Source organism: Trachinotus anak, unplaced genomic scaffold (genome assembly GCF_046630095.1).
Source record: "Trachinotus anak isolate AG129_WGS33_773 ecotype Australia unplaced genomic scaffold, CSIRO_AGI_Tana_v1 ptg000012l, whole genome shotgun sequence".
NCBI classification, from domain to species: domain Eukaryota; kingdom Metazoa; phylum Chordata; class Actinopteri; order Carangiformes; family Carangidae; genus Trachinotus; species Trachinotus anak.
This window is the reverse complement of record NW_027273863.1, coordinates 14,571,377-14,598,137: the sequence shown is the minus strand read 5'-3', so window position 1 is coordinate 14,598,137 and position 26,761 is coordinate 14,571,377. Positions and strand designations below refer to the sequence as shown.

The window sequence follows — 26,761 nt, the reverse complement described above, 5'->3', positions numbered from 1 at the left end:
ACTATCAAATTAGTCCCTTTAAAGAGCATGTTTAAACTGGGAAAGGAGCTTGGTTGCTGCATCCTCAGGTGACAACAATTATGTGAGTAAAACAGGGAACACAGACAGCTCTGAGAATAAGACACAGAATTTTCTTTTAATACTGACTTTCACTTTTGCCTTGATTTTACATCCATTCCTGTGGAAATACCCCACACTGTATTTAAACATCAGTAAACATTTACTGACGACAGCATTCTTGTTGCCTTGGTGTTGTCTCTCTCTACTGACTCACCCTGTCTCCCAGGTAGGACTGTGGTGCCACCCAGTGTAGAGTCTGAACAGTAGGAGGAAGCTCCTGGATGTCTGCTACCACTTCATTACTGGCTGTGTTCAGCACAGAGGGGACCTCCTCCTGGTCAGGTCTTTCTAAACGCCAGCCCCGCATCTCAACAAACTAATAACAGCAGGTAAAAGTTTAAGAGAAAAATCCATCCCGAAACTCTATTATACTGTGCAATATTCTTGAGAGTAGTGTTAGTTTAATACAGGCAAAAACCTCACTAAGCTGGAGATCACAACAACAAGATTTGACTTGATAATGTCATGATGTTTGGAATTATGACTATTCATGAAGTAATTTTTGAAATATAACCAACAAATGCTAAATCTGAATAATAAAATGTGCCCAGATTCCCATAACCCCACCAATGTATGCTGTGACGTACTACACCACTGTAGGTCCTTTTCCTGAACAACACCTGTATGTGCAGCTTTCATTAAACACATGACACCACATAGCAGCTATCAGCCAGAAGGTTTTACAGACATTAAACTTCCACAGGCATTCATAGACATGCAGGGGCACGAAAAGCAAACACACACCTTCCCCCTGCGTTTGCTGGAGCTCTGACACTGGTCAGTGGCTCCGAAGCAGAAGCAGCTGGTACAGCCGTGAGGGTTGGAGGAGTCAAAATAGAAGGAACCATCCCGACAGGTATCACACCTGACACCAGCTACATTTCTCTACAAACATGTTAGCAATAACAGAGAGGAGGTCAGAGCAAGAAAAGACAACTGAGCCCAAAATGAGTAAGAAGGAGTTTGTAAAGTCAGCAGTTCCATGAAATGAACTCACCTTGCAGAGACATCTCCCTGTGTCTGGGTGGCACACGTTAGGTGTGACACCACCTTGATTACAGTTACAAGGTACACAGTCAGGGAAGCGAAAGTAACCTGCAGCACAACGGTCACACTTCCGGCCCCCAATCCTTGGCTTGCAACTACGTAAAAATACACAGACACATTATCTTTAATAGAATTCTATCTGGTTCATTTATAGTCTGATTTTACCAAAAGGAAAGAACAAACTACATGTACACATATGACTGAAATCAAATTGCTTTTTGCAAATAGTTAAATACAGTAAAACGACACTGGATGCATTACAGTTCAGTAGGTTTGTTCATGAATTCCATTTTTTCTTTAATAAAAGACACATGAACTAAGTGGTGGAGCTGACTTTGAGACAGAAAACCGACATGACAGAAAAGACAATCTGTACATCAGCATTTCTGGACTGTCAACTAAGCCCCTCATTAATCACTTTTAAGTGGTTTGGTGTCATGTTTCACTTTCACTGATAGAAGCTGCAGGCTGCACATTCCAGCCTTTTTCATCACTCATTAATTAGCACAAGAGAAAATGTACTGGCAAGGGACAAAACCATTATTTGTGCAGCTGTTCAATAAGTACTCTAAATTATATTTGGAGATTTGAGATCTATATGTGAGATGTCAACTGTATATCAGACTGAGGTAAATCAAGAATAAAAAATGGAAAAAAATATAAAAATTACAGGTTACAACTGAGTTTGTGGGTGATAAGTTTGTGATTAAGTGATAAAAAAAAGTTTTAAAAAGAATGTCCTCTCTTCAAAATTTTAAACAAAACTACATGCTCTTTAATTTACCCATCTCACTAATAAATGCTAAAGTCCACTCTTGATGAGTGCACAGTATTTTGTAGGAGTCTACTCACTTGCATTGCCCAGTGACACTTTCACAGTCAGGTCCTGCACTGGCTCTGATGCCATCTGGAGAGCACTCACAGCCCTCGCAGCCCAGCAAAGGGTGGTAGTTGAAAGTCTGATTCTGACACACATCACAGGCTGGTTTGACGGTCTGAGGAGGGCAGATACACCGTCCAGTCACCTCGTCACACAATCGGCGACCGCACTCACACGCTGCAGAAGAGAAAAGGGATTCTATCAGGTCCAATAAATGTGCAAATTTCACTGACTGGAAGTTAGACGGAGGAAGTGATGATTTAAAACCAAAATCTGTGTAAGAACTACAGCATTTGGTGGGTATTTCTGTTGCATCTTTTCATGAAGGGTCAAGTCAGAAGTAAATGTTTGCTCACGTCTGCAGTAGGGGAAGCCATAGTATCCAGTGGCACACTTTGTGCACTGTTGACCAATGACATGCTGCCGGCAGGGACACTGTCCTCCAACTGGATCACAAGTAGACCCTGTGGAGCCGGATTTATCACAGTTGCAAGGCAGAGCTCCATCATTATAGGCTGCTACAAGAGAGCGGGCAGAGTCTCTGCAGAACTGGGAAGAAGTTCTCGGGCTGAGGAGACAGAAAAATAAAAGGACTTCTTTCAAATACATACATGGTTTTATACTCGATTGTTACAGCTAGAGGGCACAATTTACAAAAATTTCCACTGTACTGTTTATTATTATAAAACTACTGCACTGGTAAAGCTGGACAAACAGATTATTACCCTGAAAAAAACAAACAAAAAATCAACACATGATAGATTATAAGAAAGAAATGCTGATCAAACTTAAGAAAGAAACAACTTAAAGCATTGTTTCAAATGGATTTGAGTCCTGCTTGTGTTTCTGTCATGGTGGATACCTACTTAATATAGAACCCTTCTCCTCTGCATTGCTGTATGAACTCTGCAGAGTTATCCAGGGGCTTCTCTTTCAGGAGATCTGGAGTGTAGTTGCTATCAGGAACCAACAAGATATAATCCTACAGAAACGATACAGACCATAAGAAATGATAAAAACACACAACCTCACCAAAAACTTCCACTTTGGTTTGTTCTGCGCTTAAAATATATTTATCAGTACGATGAAGAGACTGATAAACAGATTAACTGGGGATTTTAAGTGTTTAACCACATTTTTCATTTTGCTTTTATCTGCTGAAGGGAAGGAAAGCAAGGGAACAACAAGCAACAAAATTCAACCTGCTCCAGCCTTAGAGAGGTTGGGAGCTCAGCTTTTATAAAGCTGTGTGTGGCTGCCAGGTAGAATACAGTCTCTTCATTGTTGTAGTTGGAGAATGGAATAACACTAAAGAGAGAGGACTTCAGCATGCCCAGTCCCCAACTTGAACTTACATTTGAACTTACACAAAAAAGTTTTTTTAATTTCTTAATTTTTTTGCCATATTTCTCTCATTAAGTGGGTAAACATGTTCTAGTCTCAGTGTTTGACTCATCACATACACCACTGACCAGAATAAGGGTGTTCCTAGGTGGCACGATCACAGAGATGGTGGGCAGCCGCCAAGAATTTTGGTCCAAGTCAAGGGCAATGCGTCCATCAGCAATGACAACCTCCCTGCAGCCTGAGACTGCAGGGCAGAAGGATGCATTTATTGAACCTGCAAAAGAAGAGCTGAGTTAAAACTGAGTAAAGAAAGGAGACCAGACATTAGCATGCTGTACAATAATCCCTTTCTCTATTAAAGCCATATAGGGAAGTGTGTCTAAGTCCTTTGAACATCTTGTCATGAGCTCAGGCATTTAAGCTGCTCTTCAGGAGGACTCACCCCCCCCCCACTGAGAAGGCTTTCCCAGTTACTGCCAGAGTAAACATGCTTATATCCAACAGGAAGTAACAAACACTTTAATTCTATTTGATCAGACATAAGTCAGTCACACTTCCACAGACACACTCACCCCTCCAGTCACGCCCTGCGTCCACTCGGACCTCCACGGGGAAAGAAGTATGTTCAGGCTGGTGATAATGAACTACAACCACATACCTGCCCGGGAGGGGCACCCTGGGAGTGAAATTGATCTCTGTCTGGAAAATAAATGGCAAGGAAACTGTGTCAACAAGACAAGGTGAAATTGAAAATGAATGTCAATGCAGAGGCTGCTCACTGAATGTCTCAAACTCCCTGCAGCAAAACCAGCTCAAACTATTCATCAAAGTCAGAAAAGGTAGGGCATGTTTTTCACTCCAATACCTGAGGGAATTTAAGCAGTACCCCATCACTCTGTGGTTCACGGACGGGAAAGAACCCGGTCTGTCGTCTCCATCTCAAGTCCTCATTTTCTCCCTGCTGAGGAGCAACAGCTGATGTGGATGAAAGTTGTCCATCACGGGAGGCATACAAAATCCAGGCTGAGGTTGGCTTGTCGAACTGCCTCAGAACACAGTGTCGACTGGAAACATTGAACAGAAACAAGCTGATGTTACTTAAAGCCTCTGGATAATGGTTAAAGTGTTTGCAAAGCCCTACAGCAGCAGAAAAATTTGACTTTTTAGGAGAGGGGTTTGTGTCCAGTCAAAGGTTATGACCTGTGAAACATCTCCTATAATCCTCTTTTCAGTCTTGACATCCTCTGGCTATCTTACTCTTCCCTCATCTATATGCAGAAATCCTGGAATCACACATGTAAATATACACAAACGTCTAAGGAAAGCTTTAGTTTTGCAGACTTATACTCTCTGCCGTCCTAATTCTACCCTTCATTTCACTTTTCTTTTCCAGATTTAAAAAAACTAAATTGAGTCACAGATGTTTATTTTTTCACTATTTTCTTACTTTTACTTTCTACTGTTAAAACATCTTTAATATTTACGTTCATTTACCTATTCTGGCTGTTTACAAGGCCCTTTTCTTCCCTGTTCCGAGTGAATTACATATTAAATGACAGGGCTGCACACTGACAGCTGTAAACACATGTGTAACTCTAACATCTAACCTGGTTATTAGGTTCAGAGTGAGAGTAAAGTGTTAGTGTGGGAGAGGGAGAAAGAGAGAGTTTGACCCTAAGTGTAACCTCAGGTAAATGACCTTTCCCAGCTGCAGGAGTGCAAGCTGTCACACCTGGAAAACAGATGTGTGCCTCCACTCTCCCAAACAACAATGCAATACAAATGACTAGTCATTATCTCCTAAATTATAACTTCAATCGATGAGTGTTGCAGAAGTCTCTGTTTGACCGTGTGATCAAAAACATGCAGAAGGAGTTTATTCAAGGTGACTTGCCTGTCTTCAGTGAAGCGGCCATGAGTGGAGACACAAAGCACCTCGGGGTCTACATACTCAATGGAGAACTCTTCTGCTGGCACTGCATACACTTTGTACTACCAAGAGAAACAAGATTATTTAATTGTGTACTTAATTGTATGCTGGCATCTGATTTGCAAAGCAGTATAAATCTTCTGTAGAAACATGTCTCTCACCAGCAGGAATGAGGCTGTGGAAGTTTGCAGGAGAAGTTCTGTCCTATGACTGAGCTGTAACACTGCCACCTGATTACTGCTGTCCACCGCCACACTCCGGCACAAAAAGCTGCAGGGGTTACAAGACACTACAGCTACAAACATACATATTCTACAACGATTTCCTTCATTTTTTTTGACACATTGTAAAGACAAAAACAATACAATACAAACACTTTTTTGGAAGCTGGAGCAACTAATACAAGACTTACCTGTAGGCGCAACTGTAAATATTAGCCCTGGCCGGGATCTGGCCATCTAGCTGGCCACTGAGGAGTATGTTGACATTCTGGACAGTGTCCACCTCGCTGGCGTACTCCAGTACAAGGATGTGTGGGCCAGAGCGAGGCACACGCAAACTGAGCTGAAGCTGAGACTGATGGACATGAACGAACACAGAATTTAAAGGCACAGTTTTCAGAGGATGAAAAGGAATTATAAAATAAATACATAAATATGATGAGAGGTCAAAAGCAAGTTCAAGAGTTGACTTATAAGATGGCACAGATTTAGCCTTAGCTAACTGGGCAGGTAGTCCGACAGTCCACAATCCTTAATCAATAATCCAATAGCTGATAGGAACCTGTCCACTGTCTGTTTTATAGCTTGGTGTTCAACCCATTTATACTGTAAAGGTGGTGTCTACAACGCTGAAACCAAACTCTGAATCCAACAGGTGAGTAAATCTCCACATTGTAGATGTATTAGGTCACGGCTTCCCACCTGTCTGCCATTGAGAGCAGCCATCTCAGGGTGATCTGGGGTGAGACGCCGCACACGAGCCTGCCTCCTCCTGCGCCCACTGCGGGTGAAGAGTCTTCCCTGTGAGGCCAGTGCAGAGCTGAAGCCATCCATGGCCACGTGCTTATACAACAGACAGCTGAGACAGAGACACACAGGCATAGCTGGATTCAGCAAGAACAATGAGAGATTATTGCACCATCAATCTGTTTTAGCTGAGGTGGGAAAAAAGCCAAGGCTAACATGGTCAATAGTCAGTGTATTAACAAAAAATAGGTGATTTCTCTCTGTCCCCTTTTATCAAATTATGATAAAAACAAAGAATACCTATGTCTGTGTATGAAATAGAGCCAGACCCTAAAAAATGCTGAAGAAAATCTTTTAAGAATTACTTTTTGTTCCTGTTTGCGGAGGGTAGGTATGTGCAGGGCTGGGTGACCTTTTCCTGCAGCAGAGGAGCCTCATAATAATCCTGGGGCAGCAGCACTAAATAGTCCTGGGAAGTGAGAGTGACAATGAGTATGTTAGTATTAGTGTATTTGCTATTTTTCTCCAATGAAAAAAATGAACTGAATAAACTTTTACATAGTAACTTCTACATCATTGTCTTCCTTAATGGACTCACCAGCAGCACCCCCTCTGCCCTTATATGAATAATCCATTTCCCAGGAGTCAAAGTAAAAGGTTCAGCAAAGCCCTCTCCTGGGACAGTGAGGAAGGACGGGGAGCGACTCTGAGGGAATATGACTTCCTTACTCTGATCTGTCCCTGCCAAAAACAAGCAGAAATGTCACACGTAATGTTACAGAAAATACCGGAGCTGGGTGGGATATTATCAGCATAAGACATATCATGCACCGACAGTATAACTGTCATAAAGGAAATGTTTTAATTTCTTTAATGATGGGTTAGATTTGACAGTTTGATGGTGAAATGTAAAAGCTGAGTCAGGGTCAGAGGCAGCCTTACCTGCAGTGCCTCTGTTATTGGTAGCCTTGATGCTACCAGTCACACTGGTGCTGCTGGGGTTAATGAACCGCAGAACCACACGGAATAAGTGATGCGTCTCTTCCTTTGGGTCAACATGCACTGTTACTCTGACTTCACTCTGCAGGGATGAGAATGACACACAGCTGACCGCGATGGCTCAGGTTTGAGTAGACGATGAGGGTATAATGTTAACAGAGAGGTTAAGAATCATGTCTGGTGGGCAGAGAAGTTAAACAAACACAGTGGGTTAATCAACAGACAGCAAGCAAGGTGAAGAGAGGAAAATACATCCAAAGCAAGGCAGGCCCTTCACTTACAGTCACAGCAAGACTGAAAGCCAGCTTCATCCACCACCAAGATCCTTGCTCTCATTCGTTTTCTCCCCTTTTGTTTGGGGGTGGCGTAGCGCATTACAATAAGGAAAGGGCCAGGAAAGCCGAGGGTAAACGTTAGGATCACCTCCGGCTGAGGAGAGATAGTGTTAGTTCTAGGAGAGCCGGTGTCCACATTCCCACATCAGCTCTGATATATGAGAGGCTTGTGTGTTTTAAGCAGGAATATCAGTGCAGAGGTAAAAGCAAAAGAATCACAGTGGTATCAAATAGACTAAACAATGAAAAAGGAAGCCATAAAGTGATTCAAGTGGCAGATAGTTACTCCCCAAAATAGACTTTTCCCAGCAACAATGTAATCTATTACAATAATCATCCCATCAACATGTCCAATGATTCAAGGCACTGATGAGAATATGTACTAACCTGTGCAGGGGACATAACAGCATAACCTCTCCAGCTGAAATCTGGAAACTCTTGAGGATTATAACCGAAGCGTACCGGTCTGGCATTTGGTGTGGTGCCATCCTCAACCTCAAACTTTAGTTGATGCAAAGTAGGAAAGTAGTAGTTTGGTGCTGGCCTAAGAAGGTACATGAAAATGTAAATTAAAACCGCTCAGTAGTAATCGTAACAGCATTGATTTGCAAAAGAGAAAATGTGTGTTTTATGTAAAGTTTCATCAGGAATCTAAATGAATTAAAGTCATATCTTACTCAGTGCATTCACGGCCAACTATATTCTTCCGACATTGACAGTGTCCCGACATCTCACCACACGCCATTTCAATGGCACCACCTACATCACACTGACAACCTATCAGACAGAGTAAATCGTTATTATATTATATATTATTTGAAGGCCTGAGCTTGAAAATTCTCATTGCCTCATACTTCAATGCTCACATCAGGATTTAACAGAACCATGGATATTTAATTTTATTCAGGAATACTTTTGAAACATGTTTTGATCAAAAGTACACTCTGTTGCACCTGTAGCCACGTCCAACAGTGACATCATGGCGTACTAACACACACTTCTACATCAGTTCGGTGAGTTGAGAAGGTCAGCAAGAACAAGATTTTCAGCTGGTGTTAAGCTGCTCTTCAAAAATAACCTGATGAAAACCCTCTGTCGAGTCTTGAAGATAACAACCTGCATCTTTATTCATTAAAGCGTGTGAGTCAACTTGCAGCTTTCTCACATCATCATATGCGATAGTAACACAGTGAACAGTACATGGTACATCTAAGTGAGATGATAAGTGAGAAGTTTGGTCAAGTAGGATATCTTACCCTGACAACCAAGATAATTCTTCTTCTGCAGCATGAAGTATCCATCCTTACAGGTGTCACAGGAATGCCCACATGCATTAGGTTTACAGTGACACTGTCCACTTTTCTAGACAAACAGATAATCAGAAAAAAAATCAATGTTACAAAACTGTGGCTGAGCAAAGCGGTTGAAACTGTGTAAATGTCTACTTTAATGTAACACACTTTGATTAATGCATGTGTAGAAGTCACCGGAGGTAGAGCTGAAATACTCACCTGTTCACACTCTCCAACACCACTCAGCGTCCCTTTCAAATCACACCGACACTCTGGGGAGAAGAGAGAAAGGTGAGAGGTTATGAAAATGTAAAGGGGGAATCTGCAGTGAATAGACTCTGATTACAGGATTTTGTCACTTTCATGGGCGAAACACAACAGCACAAAACCCTCCAATCTTCAGAGATCTGCACATCAAAGGTCCAGAGCAGCTTTACTGCCACAGCTTGCTTTCATCCCAGCCAAAAAAACTTCCCCTTAATGTCCGGCCACAGTCAACCAGAAACATTCTTAGGATATTAAAAGCTCTTTTTTTTCCCCCTCTTCTTGTGTCTTCAGGCAGCGTGTTAGTGATAACATTCTTGCTAGAGAGCATAACTGTAACATTAGACAGGTATCTAGACAAAGCCTGAAACTGTTCCTTCACTGGCTGGATAAATGGTTTTATAAGTTTTTCCAATGGATTCTTTTTTTGGTCATTGTTGTGTGTGAGGAAAAGAGACAAAGTCCAAAAGGTATTGTATGTCTTTAATGTGTCACTTGGTACTCATTACTGCTCTGTCACAGTATGAATCTCAGGTTCACTTGCAGCTCCACGCTGAAAACAGTCAACAGGAATTTGCCTGTATTAACGTGTTATTCCTCGGCTCCCCTCTGTGGGACTGGAAGGCAGATCCGGCCTTGTTGACAGGGTTATGTTGACATATCCTCTGGGCAAGAGGGGCCAAGACCCATATCAGTAACTTGTCAGATTGCTACTGGTGATTTAATACAGTGGGGGTCAGTGATCAGAACTGCTACTCCTACTCCTTATTTTCTTTCTTTTACAGAATTAATTCGATAATAGTTTTCTGGTCACTCACCTGTACACCCACGAGGGTTGTCTGTAGCCAGATTCCAGTAGAGAGGTTTACACCTGTTGCACAGGGTTCCCTCTACGTTTGGTAGACAGTGGCAGGAGCCCTGAAACAACAGATAAGGTAGCTAAAGATTGCTGAGATTGGCAACAACTGTTGAGAGCAAAGCTATGTTTGTTTACTATCAGATAGATCGAAATCAGTCACAAATGTCTGCATATTGTATGACAGTGAGAGGTTTGTGAATGACTGGAAATTGGCCCCTATTCTTTCTTTTAAACATATGATATGGTCCAAAATAAGAGGAAGAAACTGACCTCCCAGAAACACTGAATTAGCTGAGCATCACTTCATGTTGTTGTTTTTTCCCCTTCAAAATGGAAGGAAGTCTCTCTTCCTTTTTTTTTAATTACATTTACATTTCAGGGGAAAAACACTTCCTTTTACAAATCTGCTGGGTGAAGTTTTGGCTGCACAGCTTTGTTATTAGATTCTGGGCTGTTAGTCAATGTAAACCAACACCCAAATGGCAAGTGCTGGATTTAGACTATAAGTACTTCTGTTACCTAAAAAAAACTTGACTCAAAGTTGAGCTGTGATTGAAGTGTGAATTAAAGGTTGCGGATACTGTCATACCGTTTGAGGATTGGCGACCTCAGTTCCTGCAACATTACACTGACTAATGGAGGCTGGAGGGACGAAATGAAAAAAACGTGTAAATTAGATAGTTTCATGGTTAGTTTCTGTAGTGCTCTAAAAGATCAAGATAATAAAAGATAAAAAAATACTTTATTAATCCCTAGGGAAACTGAATTTGTAATATAGCACATAGTAAATACAGCACAAAAATAGACAAATATATTATAATGAAACATGTTTTGAGCAACAAAACATGAAACAACTTTATATCTTTAAAAAATCTTTAAAGAGGGCACTATATAACCCTTCCAAACAGCACTGCCACATTAGATATTATTTGCTTAAATGATAGATGCTGTTTGTGCCCCAGAACAAAAATGATTGCATGTATGAGTATGATGGTCCAACGTGAATACCTGAGCACTGGGGGAACCTGAGTCCAGTGGCACAGCGGTCACATTGCTGGCCCACCACCCCTGACAGACACAGGCACTGACCCGACAATGGGTTGCATATGTTGCCATGCGAGCCTTCAGGTGAACATCGGCAGGCTGGTGACAGGAAACAAGTTGACAAAGAACTTGAAATGCATGAAAAGAGTTTAAAACTGAATCCTGTTTTTTTCCTTCAGTGATTCCCAGTTGTCTTTTATCCATTCCTGGGAATATAATTCCCATAGAGGAAAAAAGTCCATATATGTCTCACGATTACGTTAACTAAATCAATGTGGATGATGACAGAAGGTTTTACGGGAAACTGTGGGAGAATGAGGATGTTTGTTCCTCAGAGTCATGAGAATAGGCCACATTAAGTCCAGGGAAACCAGCATCAACATTTTTTCCACCAGCAGAGGTCACGTCGCATGCACCCACTTGCTTTATGTATCATATTTACACTGGTGAGGTAGAGGGATGAGACCCACTTACCAGCGCAGTCTGGGTATCCATAGTAGCCTGGTGCACATTCATCACACTCCGGGCCACCATAGTTGGGCAGGCAAATACACTGACCACTTGGACTGCAGACACTGTCAGCCACACCAGCGCTATCACAGAGACACTCTAGAGGAAGAGAAAAAGCATTTTAGCTGTTGTTTGGCCATTTTGCATAGTTAGATACTTGTTACTCACAAAAATCCAAATAATCAGTCATATTTCATTTTATCGTGATAGCACTGCAGGTTTCCTCAAAATCTATGTAAAATAGTAAAAAAAAAAAAAGAATTTTAAAACACAATTTTAGATAATTCATGGCAAATTTCATAAACTGATCATAGGATAATATTATTCTGTTGGTTGGTTGGTTAGAGCCTTGAGGTTCAAGAATCAAAGAACCTGAGCTCAGACTTTTAAATGGTCAAAAAATTGCCCTGCTTGAAGTGTACTTATTCCAGAAACTGCAAGCCTGCTGTGAAACTTTCTGCAGTTAGTCCAATATGTCAATACTAGCTATACTGCCATGTGAAAACATGTCTACACTATAACAGCTTGTGGTTATCTCTTTCAAAATAAAGGTCATGTTTCATAATCACTCCTGACAAGTAACACTGTGTTGTGTTTGTACAGCCTGTGGGGGGTGAAAGCTCAGTGGTATGGTGATTCTTTCTCACCCTGGCAGTTTGGGAAGGAGTGGTATCCAGGTTGACAGCGATCACATCTCGCCCCCTCCACACCCTGGCGGCACAGGCAGCGCCCAAAGCCATCACACACCCCATACACTGTTCCTCTGTAGTCACATATACACTCTGTGCACAGAAAAATTTGAAATGTTTATTTTAACAATAAAGGTAAACAAATGAATTCCTAACTTATAGAAATTCAGTAATCCAGTTGAATCCTGAACCCTGCTTATAAATGAGACTGAGTACTTTGTTTGGTCCAGCTGAACAACAGGGAATGACAAATACTTGCAGCAGTTGAACTATTCTCATATTGTGGCACACAGTGTGGTAAAGCTACACTGGTGCCCATGTCTTGCCAAGCCTCGCCTGATATTGGTATGTGAGTAGACTTGGCACCAATACAAGACAGCCACTAGAGAGACTGCCAGTTTTCTTTGTCCCTAAGCAGCTCCCAAACATTAAAATCAGCTTTTCAAAGGCTGCTAATAAAATTCCTTCTGTCAACTCACAGGATGAAAGATAGAGACAAGTTTAGATTGCTTAGATAGAAAGCTTAGATTGAAGATAGACAGCTTACATTGTTTGTTTATATTCTCTGACAAATGATAAGATAGAAAAAGCAAAGAGCTAAAGGTCTTTGTTTTAATAGAAATGCTATATTCCTAATAATGAGCTTCCCAGCTTGGAGAAAACCAGAAAAGGGAATTTAATAGGGACACTATAACTAATAATAGACTGGTTAGCTCTCACTGAACAGTCCCAACTGACTAATGCTATCATGAGAGGAAAGAGACCACTTGAACTTAAATCCCCACTGATGGACATCTAAATTTAAGACCATCAGACTGTTATGCTCAACAACTGCAAGAGATCTGCTGTCACTGAGCAGAACATTTACTCATTCTGGCAATATATTATACCAGTATTTTAACCATCCCCTAAACCCAACCATAATATCCTGTCAGTTCCGTCAGGACATACAGTATATATAGGTCAGGTCATTAAGCATTATACAGTATATACATTAAGCACTTTCTTGACTGACCCCTGCCGCATGGTCTTAGCATTTAACTCTACAGAAAACCCAGTCTCAGACTCTCGCCTTAAATGGTCTCAAAGTCCTTTTTAACAACCTAGGCCACCTTCAAGTAAATGTGACGCAGGTGACAACAAAATCAAGGAGTGCACTGTAAAAAAAAAAACCCCAAAAAACCCTCCCAAGGACACAGTATCAACAATTTCTGGATACAGGAAATGCAAATGCAGGAAATTCAGGAAGTAAAAGTAATTAACAGAGCACAGCCATGTTAACGCCTCTATAGTAGCACAACATATCAGGTCTAATCACACTCACGCTGACAGGTGGGTGAGCCAAAATAGCCTGGAGGGCAGGAGGTGGGCTCTACACAAAGAAAAAAAGGATTATGAAAACAGGGAGCGAAAACAGCATTTAAAAAGACGTTTTAAAATGCCTGTCAAGCTAAATTGTGGTATGGTGGTAAACAATCTTTTTTACTAAACTTACCCACAATAGGACCTGCAGGGGATTTGGTTGTCGCTGGGTATATGGGATATCCTGATTACAAAGGAAAGGTAAAAAATTATCAAAAAATTATCAAGTAAACCCTAAAGTATTTATTTATGTCAAAAACTAAAATGAACACGAAAGGCAAAACACACACAAAAGACCCAAATGTAATTTGAGGCAAACATTATTGAGGAATAAGTTGAAATATGCTTCACTTCCTTGCCATGAGATAGATAGGTCAGTATGGTAAAGTACACAGCTAAAGCCGGCAGCCAGGTAACTTAGCTTAGCATAAAGAGGGAAACAGCCTGACTCTGTCCAAAAGTAACAAAAGTCACTTACCAGCACCTTACATCTTGTTTGTTAAATCTAAACAAAAAATGAAGTGTAAAAACTACAGTTTCTCTGTGTGAAAAATGAAAGTATAAAAACAAAGTGTTTTCATGGGGCTAATGTGCCAGACTATATCTTGGCCAGGAGGAGCTGCCAGGAAAGAAGAAGAGACTCCAGGAAATTACTGCTCGCAGCCAAGAAAAGGGGTTGGCACAAAACTCCTTTTTTTTTTTACTTTGTTTTTACACTTCTTACACAGTCTTTATGCTAAGCTAAGCTATTGACTCCTGTTACATTTTTACCTTACAGACTTAAGAGTGGCATCAATCTTCTCATCTAACTTTTGGCAAGAAAGCGAATAAGCATATTTCCCAAATTATCAAATTATTCCTTTAAAAATGTTGGCCTCAATCTGTATGGGGGTCTGTACACTCACAGGTTTTGCTACTAGCCTTACTAGCCTACAGTTCAACCAATAGCTAGAAGAGGCTAGTGTTCATGTTAGCGGCCTATATTGCTGTGTTATAGACACTACTCATTCAGTAATTGTGGCCACAGTTGTCACTTACAATAAAAGTGACAAAGCCTCGCTTTAAATGCTAACATTGAAGAAGTTGTAGCAACTTCATACAGTGACTCAAAACAGCAGAGACACATCTTCTGAAACCCAGACAGCCTCCTAATGACTGTGTCAACATATTTAGACTAATTTGTCAGAGAGACCCAGTTTTAATAAGTTCTAGTAGTAAATCTATTGCTAATAAAATGCCAAGTCTGGATCAGTGCCTAACTAATTTAAAGTTTATATGACAGGAGAATCAGTGCACCTGGGGCAGATTACAGATCTGTTGCTTTTTATATGTATAATGACTGCATAAAACTATTATTAACCACTGGTCAATCAGTGTTTATACGACAGATATTTATACCACAGGTCAATGAGTTTTTTTCAGTAAAAAAAACAATGAATGTCAGTTAAACAATCATTCAGAGTTCAGGGCCACAGAAGCCGAACGGTGTTGCGAGTTCATGCAAAGACCTTGAAAAGGCTTATGTTAGTCAAAGCCAGAAAAAACATTGGAAGAAAAAACAAAAATTACTCAAAATGATGAAAGATGACAGACTGGGTGTCTTGTCTCTATGTCCTCTGCAGCCTCCTAAGTCCTAAGAATATGATATGGGCAAACTCTCTTTGTGTGTTTAATATCTGTGTCTGTTTGTATAGATAGAAGTATGGCATATGGAATGTGCAGTAACAGTTGTCAATACTGTTGCGTGTGCATACAACCTCCTGCATGTAGCAGTGCAGCATTAAAGGCATACCTGTTTCAAATAGCCTTTGTGTAAGAAAAAGTCCCCTCGAGGGGAAACTGACAGACTGAAACATGAAAGGCTAAAAAATTGAATATGAAACTGATTCCACCCATGAAAGGGTAGGTTCAGTTTCTCCTGACCCCATATACCGCCACACTGAGCTCCCACACACAAACGCAGAATTTTTACAAATAAAGTTTTCTCTCATGCAAGATTCAAAAGTGCAAAGGTAAGTAACTGCACCTTCCTTTTTGACACTGCCTTTATTCGCAGCTATCACAGATGTGATTCATGCCAAATGACTTACAGGTTTTGCAAAACAGAATTAAATCTTTAGCACATTCACTCTATGGTTTCAATCTGCCCCTCTATTTAACTATAAAAAATTATTCATAATCAAAATTCATATCCAAAATTTGAAGGATTTACCCAAAATAAAACTTACGAATGCACTGAGGGTAGTAATAGTATCCGTCAGCACAGCGATCACAGTTTTCTCCAGTAAACTGTGGCTTGCAGATACACCTTCCAGATCCCATTTCACAGCCGGCTGTCATCCTTTCATCACACCTGCAGGCTGGTGGGGGGGGGGGGGGGGGGGGGGGGGGGGGGGGGTCATGTTTTTATGAATAAAATAATAAAAATGTACAAATATGACAGGTGCATCAGTGTCAACTAACATGCATATGTATACACATTAACAGAGCATAGAATTACTGACTTCACATAACATTTACTGTATATGACAACCATATTTCAACCATCCATCATCTCAAAATGAGAGATCTCAAAAGCAAATAATTACTGGACCCTTACTGACTCTGTTTTGCCAAAACGAACACTTTCCACTGCTAAGCTCAGTTAAATGAGTGTGCGGATTCTAAGGTTTACTTTTCAAAGTGCTCAGGGCAACCTGTTCAGTTCCACTACTTTCTAATGTCCAAACACAACTGGCAGCTATTTATATGGCAAGTAACAGCCATGGGCCATTAAAGTAATGTAAACACCAGCAAAGCCCAGTTTAGCAATAATACTAAGCTGTGGTGCCAGTGGTTGTGCAATGGTGCCACTTGTGTCTGTCTCAAACAAGACCCTGATGCCTTTCTTTGAACTGAACACTGTTTTGGCTTCACTTGTTAGTCATACATACTGTAGCTCAAATACCTACATGGTGAGGCATTATTTCAGTTTCCAAATTACGTGATGTTGTCTCCTAGAAATTTGTCAGATAAGTAAGGTTCAATCCAAACAAGTACAATCTGCATAATATGCTTTACTGCAGGGGAAAGATGAATTTTGTCTGAATGTGCATTTTTGTTCTACATTGACATTGCATTTCATGTTGATGTCAATTACCACAGCAACATCTAGTCAACATCTCACAAAGGTCTCCAGACTTTAGGTCTCAGTGGACATTTTCACACTTGTCTATGGATGGGTCATATTGTCAAGAGATACAAAATGAAAACAGATCACATCACTCACACACAAATCACAACAACCATTTCAATCCATACCTTTCCCCACACCCCTAAAAGTAAAAATAACAAAGATAAAATTGACGCAAGGCAGCTGTAGTTCTCAAATCTGAGACATAAATGAGCTTACATACTGTACATCTGACCATATCACATTCACATTGAATAGTCCAGCAACACTCAGATCCCCACCAAGCAAATTTCTTTTAAAATAAAAAATAAAAAATAAAAATAGAACTGAAAAAAATGGGCATTTCAGTGTTCACAGTAGATCAAAGAGACAAACAGTGACTGACGAAGTTAGTGAGTAAGTGACTCACGTATGCAGCCACTGGGAGACTCAGGAGGTACTCCATAGGGTCTGTAGAAGCCTTCAATGCATCGCTCACAGTTCACTCCAGCAGTGTTGTGCTAAAGAAGAGCACAAAATGAATGTGTGATCCATCCATAGGTGCACAGAAAATGCAAGTTGAGGATCACAAAAGAGACCTCTTTGCACTCTACAGTAGAATCTCTAGTTTCTTGCTGCACATTAATTTATTTGCATATTTTCTCATGTATCCTGCATTTGACAGGACACAACACTTGGATATACTCTCTTCATCTGTATCACATTCCAGAAAATACTTAACACTCAAGACAACTTTATTTTGACAAAACAAAATGACACAACATTCATTTCTTGCAATGGTAAGACCAAAGTGGGTAAATGGGGATAAAAAGTCATTTTGGCCCCACAAACCCATGTGCACATGTTGCAGAGTAATGGTGCAGTATGCAGTGCTCCACAGAGAAAGATATACACAGGCAACATGGATTTTGTCCTCATTCTTTGTGCCCGCTCCTCCCCTACAATCATACACACACAGGAATCAGTTTAGACTTGATATGTATTTCATACCTGGCAGTTGATGCACACTCCCCCTCCGTCGTACGTGCCGAAGGTGTCTAAACTTGCTCCCCTCTTTTCCACCTCTGGGTCATAATAACAGTCAAAGGCATGGGAGAAACACTGGCAGGCTGAGGAGGAAACCCCCGAGATGACACACGCACACAAACACAAACACACACACACACACACACAAACACACACAAACATAATTATTCTATATGCCTCAGTAAATTACCCCTTACTCCCCTGTCTGTATTTAAGCACCTTAAGCTACTCATTCTCCAAAAAGAGTTATAAGTCTGGTTGTAAAGTATTAAGAGAAACTATAAAATCCAAACTAAACAAGACAGCATATCCTCTTCCTGTATACCACCCCCGTGTCTCATTAATGTTTATGAATGGTTAGGGTGCATTTCTACTGCATGAGTGCACTCATTGGATTACAAGTCATCTTCATCTTTCTCTCTGCTTTTGTGGCTGCTACAAGGGCATATGTACTTCATAAAGGGAAAATCTGTCAGCAGTCCAAAGCAATTAGATTCCAGCTGACACAGGGTCTACTGGCTGAGTGGATGGCTCGCCGATAAGCTGGCATGGGGGACTATCTGGTAGACTGTTGCGGGCCTGGCTAGCCGACTGACTAGCTGGCTAAGCAGACAAAAAGCTGTTATCCTGGAGCTAGTTGTACACCGTGCTGTTCATCACACATACCATATGAGGAATGTCTTCTCAACTCTACACTGAGGCTCTCTACAATACCATATCAGGGCATCCACAACAGGGCTTCAATATCAGAGGCAAGAGGACACTTAAGTCCATTCTGGGAGGAGGGGTCGTAATTCAAAGAGCAAGTAGCATTGGGAATAGCAGTGTGGTTTTGTTGACAAATCCAAATAAACATTGAACATATACACTTACGCTGACACTCATTCGGGCTATTGACAGTTGCAGCACGCCATGGTTTCTGGTTAAAGCCTGGGCAGCAGCGGTCACATGACTCACCGCAGGTGTTGTGTTGGCAATCACACTGGAGTCTAAAGGCGGGAGATGAGACACCTAGATTTAGTGATGCTCAGATTCTCATTTGCATATGGTATTAGTACCATATAATTCTTTAAAAGTGCATTGATTTTTTTTAACCATTTAGGGGCTGCAAGCTGTAAATAGAACACAACATTGACATATAATCATCTTAGAAAGTCATTATGGCCAACACATTAGCAAACAGCCAGCAGACACAGTGCAACATTAGCATTCATTTAAAGTCATGTCTCAGACAACCTGCTGAATGTAATGCAGTGTTTATTGCTAATATGCAGTATTAGTGCTATTTAACTGCTAGTTAGCTGGTGCTTAGTTATTTGTCTGTCATTTGGTGCTGTGCAAGTAGTGTATCAGAGCTTTTCTGGTAAAAACAACTTTTTGCTGTGTCTGGAAACTACACTGATGAGAGCGGTGAGACAGAACCAAACAGTAAAGCCTGGGGTCCTAAAACCAAAATGATGAGCTGAAAGGTCTTAAAACGCCCAGTAAAGCTGAGGGAAACTGCAGAGTCTGGTGATAATTCTGTGTGGATTTGTCACTCCAATTACTGTGTTACTATAAAAATATAAGTTAGAGCAGCTTTGAGGCAGGAATCCTACATTGTCCTGTTGGTTCACTGCAGCACTTTATCACTCATCTTGACGTTTCACCAAGTAACTAAAGTAATCTGCTGCCTTTTCACAACGGTGATGTCAATGTACAAGCATATGAGGTAATTGTCATTCCTCAGAAATGATTCACTATCACTCAAATCACGAGCTTTGGTAGCATCTATGTGGTCTTTGTTTCATCTCAGTACACAGCTATACACAGTGGAGCCTATTGTGCAGAAAGACTTCAGCTCTGTTAATGCATAAACAAATGAAATGGATTTACTGGGTGAAGTCATACTGCAAAGCTATCTTTTGAAATACTCATAAGTAACAGGTTCAGGTAACAGGTAATGCATTTTTTTAGCATTTTAACTCATACAAAGTCTGATGTCAAGAGAGAAAATGAATAGCATTTCTTACCTGTTTGGATTGTCTGGGTTACGCCCCCCACCACACACCTGTGCATGCCCATGACAAACGCAGCGTCCACCAATGCTGATGTCTTTGATACTATAGTAATACTGTCAGCAAATAAAGAAAACGTTATCATCACCACACCATTTTAAAGTGTTATCAGCAACTCAGCAACATCACTCACACCAAATCAAATGCCTGGATGTTGCTTGGCAGCAAAAGTGAATCATGAATGTTGACAAGTACAAACGTATGCCATGACCTATGAGCTCTGGTTAACTTAATGAGTTGAAGCAGTGCATTATAAAAAAAAAAAAAAAAAAGGTTAAGATAAGAATCAACAGCTGACATTACATCACTGATTTATTCTCAGTAAATTATATTTATTATTAGCATTAATGAGCTGCTTCTGACATGAATCCTGAGGATGCATTTCTGGAATTAAGTCTAAGAGAAAGCAGTTTCAGGCTTTAGCTTCATCACTCTGACACTACAGGTTTTTATTAACATATTTAAGGAGAGGTGCCATATTCTGCACCTGCATCCTATGGGAGCTGTCCAAACCAGTCTTGGCAATCTCTGTCAAAGGAATTACCATGATGACTGGGCAGACAGATCTGGCATTAGGCCTCAACAAGGATGAATGTGTGAGCAGCCAGTGTTTGTGTCAGCAAAAAGGAAGCTGGGAGGGATGGCAGAGAGCTGTAACTTTGGCTTGCCCAAATTGGAAACAAGAGTCTGCCAGTATGACACCTTTCTGTTAGGTTGTGCAGTAAGTGTCTCACCCTGCGTGTGACAGTTGGGTCTCTCTGGGCCTTGGAGATGAGGTGTCCCAGCAGGGTGCTGGTGCGGAGGAAGTGTAGGCGAATGTTGGTGGCCTTTGTGAAATCTCGCAGCACTGGTGAGTAGGTGAAGTTTTTGGACCCCGGCCGACCATTGACCAGAGACACCACAATCTGGATAAAGTAGCATTCACTTCATTTAGATGTTTTTTTGTACCCATTAAAATGTACAAATTTTGGTTTGGTTTTGAAACTATTTTATGTGATATTTTACCTCTCCATTCTCCAAAGGCACAATCCGTGAGTACTCTGTGGTGCAGAGCTGGTCATCATCGTTAAATATACGAACATTGGGCTGCTTTCCAAACCTTTCAATACACTCACGCTTTGAATCTGCCACAAAAGAAAGTATATCTCACCCCAGTTCCATTCATTTTAAAGTAATGACAATAATATCAAATGGATGACTTCTGTTAAGTTACTTTCTATCCCCAATAAATATAACGTATACACCAATAACTAGTTGATTAAGCATTGACAACTCTTGTGTTCAAGTGCTTGCGTGGAGCTGCGACATCTGATATTTAAGAGTTAACTGCCAAAAAGTCTTGTATTGATTGACCATAAATAAATGGATAAATGCGAATTTAAATATGAGAATATGTTTATATTACATAATATTATTTGCATTGCAGAAGGTTCTTATTGTGTTTCTATTTGTTAGCCCAGTGGTAAAAAATTATTGGAATCCCATTAGTAAGTTATTCGTGAATGAGGAAACAAATCCCTCAAAAGAAAAACCTAGGTGAATGATCAAGACTATTGCAGGTGGTGGGCCCACAGGGAGATGGCTCCATGTAATTTTTTCAGGCCTGACTGTGTCTCTTTGGTCAAGGGCTGGTAACCAGACACTTGCTAATTAGATCCCCTCCCAGGTCTGGGTCCTGGAGGGTGCCCCAGTAAAAGTGTGTATTCAGGTATGTAGTTCAGGTAATTTGGAAATGCTATGACATTACAAGCCAAGTAAAAAGTTTTAGAATGGCTGCATGTTAAAATTTGAAACCGTCTACACAAACTCTAACCCAAAATTAAGTCTTAAGTCTAACATTTTTCCTCGAGTCCATTCAAAGTTTGCATGTTCTGTTGTCAGTTGTAATTTTCCCTGGCACCAAAACACACACAATAAGGTCTCACGCCTCATTAGGACCTCGCTGGTCCCCATGAGGATTACTGGTCCCAACAAGGCTGGTGTTTATACCAGAAAAGGTCCCAAAGATGTAACAAAAACACGTATACACACACATACTTCCTGTCTTTAACAGTTTTAAGCAGGTTGCACAGTGTGGCAGGAAACAATTCTTATCCATCTTCACAATAGGCCTTTTTCACAGCAGATATTTCAACTTGTCATAGCAGGACAGGCACAGGTGTAATTAATAACACTAATGATGGCTGCATTCCATTTAGCCCTGCCAGTTCCAGGGCTCTGGTTCTGCACATTCGGAACTGCTGGCATAGTTTAGTGGGACACATGAAGGGATCTGAGCCATGGTTAACACTATTAGTTACACCTGTGGAGGCAGTCAGAACGTCTGCCATGAAAAAGGCCTATTGTAAATGTGATGTGATGACTTGAACAAAGGCAGCTAATTCTGATTTAACAACTGCTCATCACTAAATACTTGTTAATCCTGTGTTTTTGTGATTTTGGCAGGCTTTTGTTAATGGATAGTTGCTGATGTGTTTTTGAACTGTATTTCTTAGAAATCTCTCTGCAGTCTCTACTGTTGCATCTGAAGAGAAAGCTTCCATCAACTGGGGATGAGCTAAATCACTACTGTCTACAAGAAAACATTTTGTACTAAAATACAAACATACATTCCTGATTTATTTTCAAATCACTAACATCTGGGGGACTGGGAGGTTATATGTGTAAGGCAATGGCCCATAATTTGACCAACAATTACAGTGGGTAATTCAGTCATAATGCTTTAACATTTGATTCATAGCAAAAGTATTAAGGCAATGTACAGCAATTGTTGTTGTGCTTTCTTTGTTTTTAGAAGACAATAAAAACTAAAATCAAAATACCACTTGGGAACTTACGTGCAAAATACTGCCAGGGGGTGAAGGTTCTCCCGTTGTCCACAGAGCGCTCTAGCACCCACAGGTCAGGACGAGGTGAATTAGCAAACTTGATGAGGATGTACGCCACATGGAATAGCTAAAATGCAGAACACAAAGAGCAGGCTAAACAACAGGCAGTCACTGCTCTGAACGGATTTTGGCAAAATGTTGTAGTTTCCTGTGCTCTCTCAAGTAAGGCCCCAATCTTGGCCGGCAACTCTGACAATACTGCTGTTTCCTTTCTAGTGAAAGCCTAGGCACAGACTCAGCATGAATGTATCTCTGCAAATGATCGTCACAGAACTAATGGCTTAAATGGGGATTTAGCCATTGCACTAAATCAAGATCAAGGCTTCCTGTTTTGAGCTTTTCTATTCTTGCAGCTTAACTTCATCAGTATCTGTGTGGCTATACAGCAAAGTACAAACAATTTGTCAGCAATAAAAGTGGTGCAGGTGCAGCCAGGTTAGTGAAAAGACATCAGCTAAGCCCACATGATCCACGTTTGTTCTCTGAACTCTCTATCTCCACCTTTCATCAGAATATACATGCCATACAAGGGCAGAAAATGATGCAATGATTGTTTCTGCCAACACTACGCTTTCTGTCAGGCTCATAATGCTCTGAGCAGTCCATTTTCTTTGCAGTTCATCAACATCCTCATCAAGCCCTAAAAGCGGGTGACTTCAATTTGATTGAAAGTCGCACAATGGAAAGGTAATTCGTGATAGTCAAAGATCTCTTTGTTAGGGTCTGGCATAGACTTGGTGTGACTTGGAATTTAAACCCTGTGACACCATCCTGCACGTGACACCTACAGTGTCAACAAAAGGCCTACACCTGACCACCGCACCCTGACTTGATTTTGTGAGACTGAAACACAGTTTATCTTTGTGCACTTTCAGTGCTGGCATGGATCCTAAAGCAACAATTAACATGTCTCAAAAACAAGGCACTGTAGGCATATTTGCTAAACTTGTGATACCCGCCCTCAGGATTGAAGTGTTGAACGAAACTGTACCTTAACTATTGTGTGTTCTTTAAATAACATTCCTATAGTCTGTCTTCTCTTTGAGAAGGATGGGATGTAGGCAGGCCCACACTCGTCTACCATCCCTCAGCAGCTTGATGAAAAACCCCCGCGGGCATTTGAAACATTCAGGTTTGTGTCTCTTTACATGAGACAGGGAGCTATGCTACCATATCAGAGCAAAGTAACATATGGTAAAGGCTCTACTATGGAGTCATGGATTGCCTCAAGAAGGATCACAATTATCTTGATGGACTACGACCCCCATCACTGAGAAGTAATGGCCTCAAGTTCAAGTAGTTATTGGGTTGATGGATTGTGAGAGAGTTCAGAGGTCAGCTGGGGAACTGTCTGGCCTTGTTCTCTGAACACTGTCAACAATTGCTAATAACAAAGAGCAAAATCATTACGTTGCAAATCAGAAATAGTCTTTGACTTGACTGTCCTCTAATCACTGTTTCCATTGAGAAAACAGCCAGTTTGTAAGTAAATAAAATAGCTTAGAACGCCTCCTTCTGACCTCAACTCTGAATGGGGTGTGTCTTGAAATTAATCAGAGAACACCTCCACCCACACAAAACAGGATGCTCAAGGAACAAAAAAAGATTAACAGCACACACAAACAAGATGTGGGCTGTTGTCCTGCTAAAAACAGAAGCAAGGATTTTGCTGTGGAGCTGCCTACTATCAATAAGCTGGCTCTGCTGAGGACCAGGAGGAAGTTTAGTTCACATGGGTTGTGATGACGTTAAGAGAGGGCCAGGGAAAGGGAAGCAGGGAGGGGGGGAGGGTAAAAAGGGTAGGGGTGGCTAGAGACGTGCTGGCTGGCATGCCAACCCATCTCAGATTCCAAACATAGCGCCACATTCCCCTTTCCTCCTAATGCCCTCAAAACAGAGCATGCCACTGCTTTCAGGAACCTGTCACTGACAACAACACACAGCAGTGAAAATCTTCTCCGCCACTTGTCATGGACACAGATAAAGACGGTAACTGCAAGACACTTTCTACAGTTTCCAAAGAAAAACAATGTCCTTTATCACCCATAAAACACTGTTTCTGCTCTGACTCTGGTACAGTTCAACATAAAATTTGTGATCTCGGGAAATGTCATTAGGTTTGGGTAGTGATACATTTGCATTAGTTTACCTTTTGTTCCATCTCTTATGAAAAGTTGAAAGATATTACTATAACAATGAGGATGCTGCATGTCATTCAACTTACATGTTCTTCTCTTTGTATAAGTTGTACTCTAGCACCTAGTGAAAAGGTGAATAGTGGTTATCATTATACTGATGCTCATACAATGACTAAGAATTTGACAAAAACATCTGATGCCAACTTTATTGGGAATTTTAGTCAGTAATAAAAACATACTGATGTTCAGTGCAGGTGAAGAACCAATAACTGTATTGGTAAGTGTTTGGTCTGCTGTACCTATTCTTGAGCTTTCTAACATAAATACTTTAAATGATGTCTAAATTAAAAATTTAATTTAATCATATAATACTAAAATAGACAATGCAATCACTTCTTATTTACTCTCAGTCCTATGGAAAATGAGTAGCACAAACCTCATCAGCGCCGCTACTGAAATCTCACATGGTTCATAAATTTTCAAGACAAAATGTAACCAACACAACTTCTTTTCTACACTGTATGTAACTCACAGGGGCTAGAATAAAACAAAGGGGACCCTACCCCACACACACACACAAACAAATGTGCGCATGCATGCACAGTGCACACGTCACTGTTTAGCAGTCCAACGTAGGCTGTTAGTGAGTACCAGAATGGATTAAATAAAGTGAATAACTCAAAATCATTTCATTATTATCCAGATCATATTGGGTGCCAACTTCAAAGAGGTAAAAGTTTATATTATCTATTTGTGTTCAATAAAGTAGTGTAAGTAATTTTCTCTGTTGAGGCATTTCAATCAGCGACCTGGGCCTCCTGAGAACCTCAAGCATCAAAGGCTTCTGGAAAATCCATAAGACTTATGTGAATATCAGCTTGTGAACATTACCACTGCTGACAAAAATCAAGAGGGAAACACTCGCCCAACTTTAGTCGAACATTCTGATCTTGGATGAATGTGGTGATGTCACTGTGGTATCTAATACTGAACTGATGCCAGAAATTGAGTGGATCCTCCGGAAACAAGCACAGTCAGAAACAGACAGCACAATCTTGGAAGAAAGGGCCTGTCCTGGCATGGCTTTGCTTAATTTCAGGCCTGTCTCTCCAACTGTGTCCTGCCAGTCTAAACACACGCTCTTGAAATATGTCCAGCACCTACGTATTGTTTGGAGGGAGCATGAAATATTGTGATGACATGCTAAGCACACCGGCAGAGGATTCCAGTGGCGTAGAAAGACATGAAACAGATTGACAAGCTTGTGGCAAAAACATTTGGAATAACACCTGAGCAGAACCATCTGCCCCTCCCTGCATCTGCAGCCTCAGGCTTTAGACAAGGGTGTCATGCCAGGAGGTTTAGTGTAGGAGGCTGTGGGTGGGTGTCAGAAAGGTCAGGGGTTGAGCTGTGACAGGTATGGACTGTTTGACACTTACCCTCTTGGCCCTCTACCCCCTTCTCAAATTCCTGACCTTGGCCCCCTACAATACTGTCACATATACAAGGTATAAAGTATCCAGATCTCCTCTAACCTTCTAATTAACACAACAAGTTAACAGAGCCACCTCCGTCCCTCATGACCAAACACCATTTTGACAGCAACATATTAACATTTTTGCTTTTCTCAATACACTTGTGGCAACATGTACATTTATTTTGACAAACAGCCACATCATTACTAAACCTGCTTACATTTCATGCCCAAACTATGTTTGTGTGTATGATCAAGTTTAGATTATTGACCCCTGACAGCTAATTCCTAGTTTGTGTGTGTGACAGCTCAAGCATGATAAATATGCACCCGCAAGTGTGAACAGCAGCACACAGTAGT

General features: G+C 40.9%; 1 protein-coding gene across 3 annotated transcripts in view; it reads right to left on the bottom strand.

Annotated features, from left to right (window-relative positions):
- Window positions 1–26,761, bottom strand: part of LOC139628637 (laminin subunit alpha-3-like) — a 53,569-nt gene that overhangs the window by 19,340 nt on the left and 7,468 nt on the right. For 2 of the 3 annotated variants that reach the window (XM_071490502.1, XM_071490504.1), the window contains exons 3-37: window positions 22,739–22,856; window positions 20,907–21,025; window positions 20,636–20,806; window positions 19,857–19,957; window positions 18,718–18,833; window positions 17,809–17,927; window positions 17,228–17,318; window positions 15,875–16,006; window positions 13,780–13,830; window positions 13,609–13,656; window positions 12,243–12,377; window positions 11,560–11,694; window positions 11,050–11,184; window positions 10,631–10,683; window positions 10,001–10,100; window positions 9,138–9,190; window positions 8,883–8,988; window positions 8,304–8,403; window positions 8,014–8,170; window positions 7,235–7,373; window positions 6,891–7,033; window positions 6,658–6,761; window positions 6,248–6,404; window positions 5,737–5,900; window positions 5,486–5,594; window positions 5,289–5,386; window positions 4,260–4,458; window positions 3,967–4,093; window positions 3,520–3,668; window positions 2,914–3,029; window positions 2,404–2,615; window positions 2,020–2,224; window positions 1,118–1,262; window positions 865–1,005; window positions 275–436 (exon numbers count right to left, since the gene is read on the bottom strand). In XM_071490502.1, coding sequence (XP_071346603.1) covers window positions 275–436; window positions 865–1,005; window positions 1,118–1,262; window positions 2,020–2,224; window positions 2,404–2,615; window positions 2,914–3,029; window positions 3,520–3,668; window positions 3,967–4,093; window positions 4,260–4,458; window positions 5,289–5,386; window positions 5,486–5,594; window positions 5,737–5,900; window positions 6,248–6,404; window positions 6,658–6,761; window positions 6,891–7,033; window positions 7,235–7,373; window positions 8,014–8,170; window positions 8,304–8,403; window positions 8,883–8,988; window positions 9,138–9,190; window positions 10,001–10,100; window positions 10,631–10,683; window positions 11,050–11,184; window positions 11,560–11,694; window positions 12,243–12,377; window positions 13,609–13,656; window positions 13,780–13,830; window positions 15,875–16,006; window positions 17,228–17,318; window positions 17,809–17,927; window positions 18,718–18,833; window positions 19,857–19,957; window positions 20,636–20,806; window positions 20,907–21,025; window positions 22,739–22,856 — 4,410 coding nt within the window. The remainder of the gene's footprint in view (window positions 1–274; window positions 437–864; window positions 1,006–1,117; window positions 1,263–2,019; window positions 2,225–2,403; window positions 2,616–2,913; window positions 3,030–3,519; window positions 3,669–3,966; window positions 4,094–4,259; window positions 4,459–5,288; window positions 5,387–5,485; window positions 5,595–5,736; window positions 5,901–6,247; window positions 6,405–6,657; window positions 6,762–6,890; window positions 7,034–7,234; window positions 7,374–8,013; window positions 8,171–8,303; window positions 8,404–8,882; window positions 8,989–9,137; window positions 9,191–10,000; window positions 10,101–10,630; window positions 10,684–11,049; window positions 11,185–11,559; window positions 11,695–12,242; window positions 12,378–13,608; window positions 13,657–13,779; window positions 13,831–15,874; window positions 16,007–17,227; window positions 17,319–17,808; window positions 17,928–18,717; window positions 18,834–19,856; window positions 19,958–20,635; window positions 20,807–20,906; window positions 21,026–22,738; window positions 22,857–26,761) is intronic. The other variant, XM_071490503.1, reaches the window with a different exon arrangement.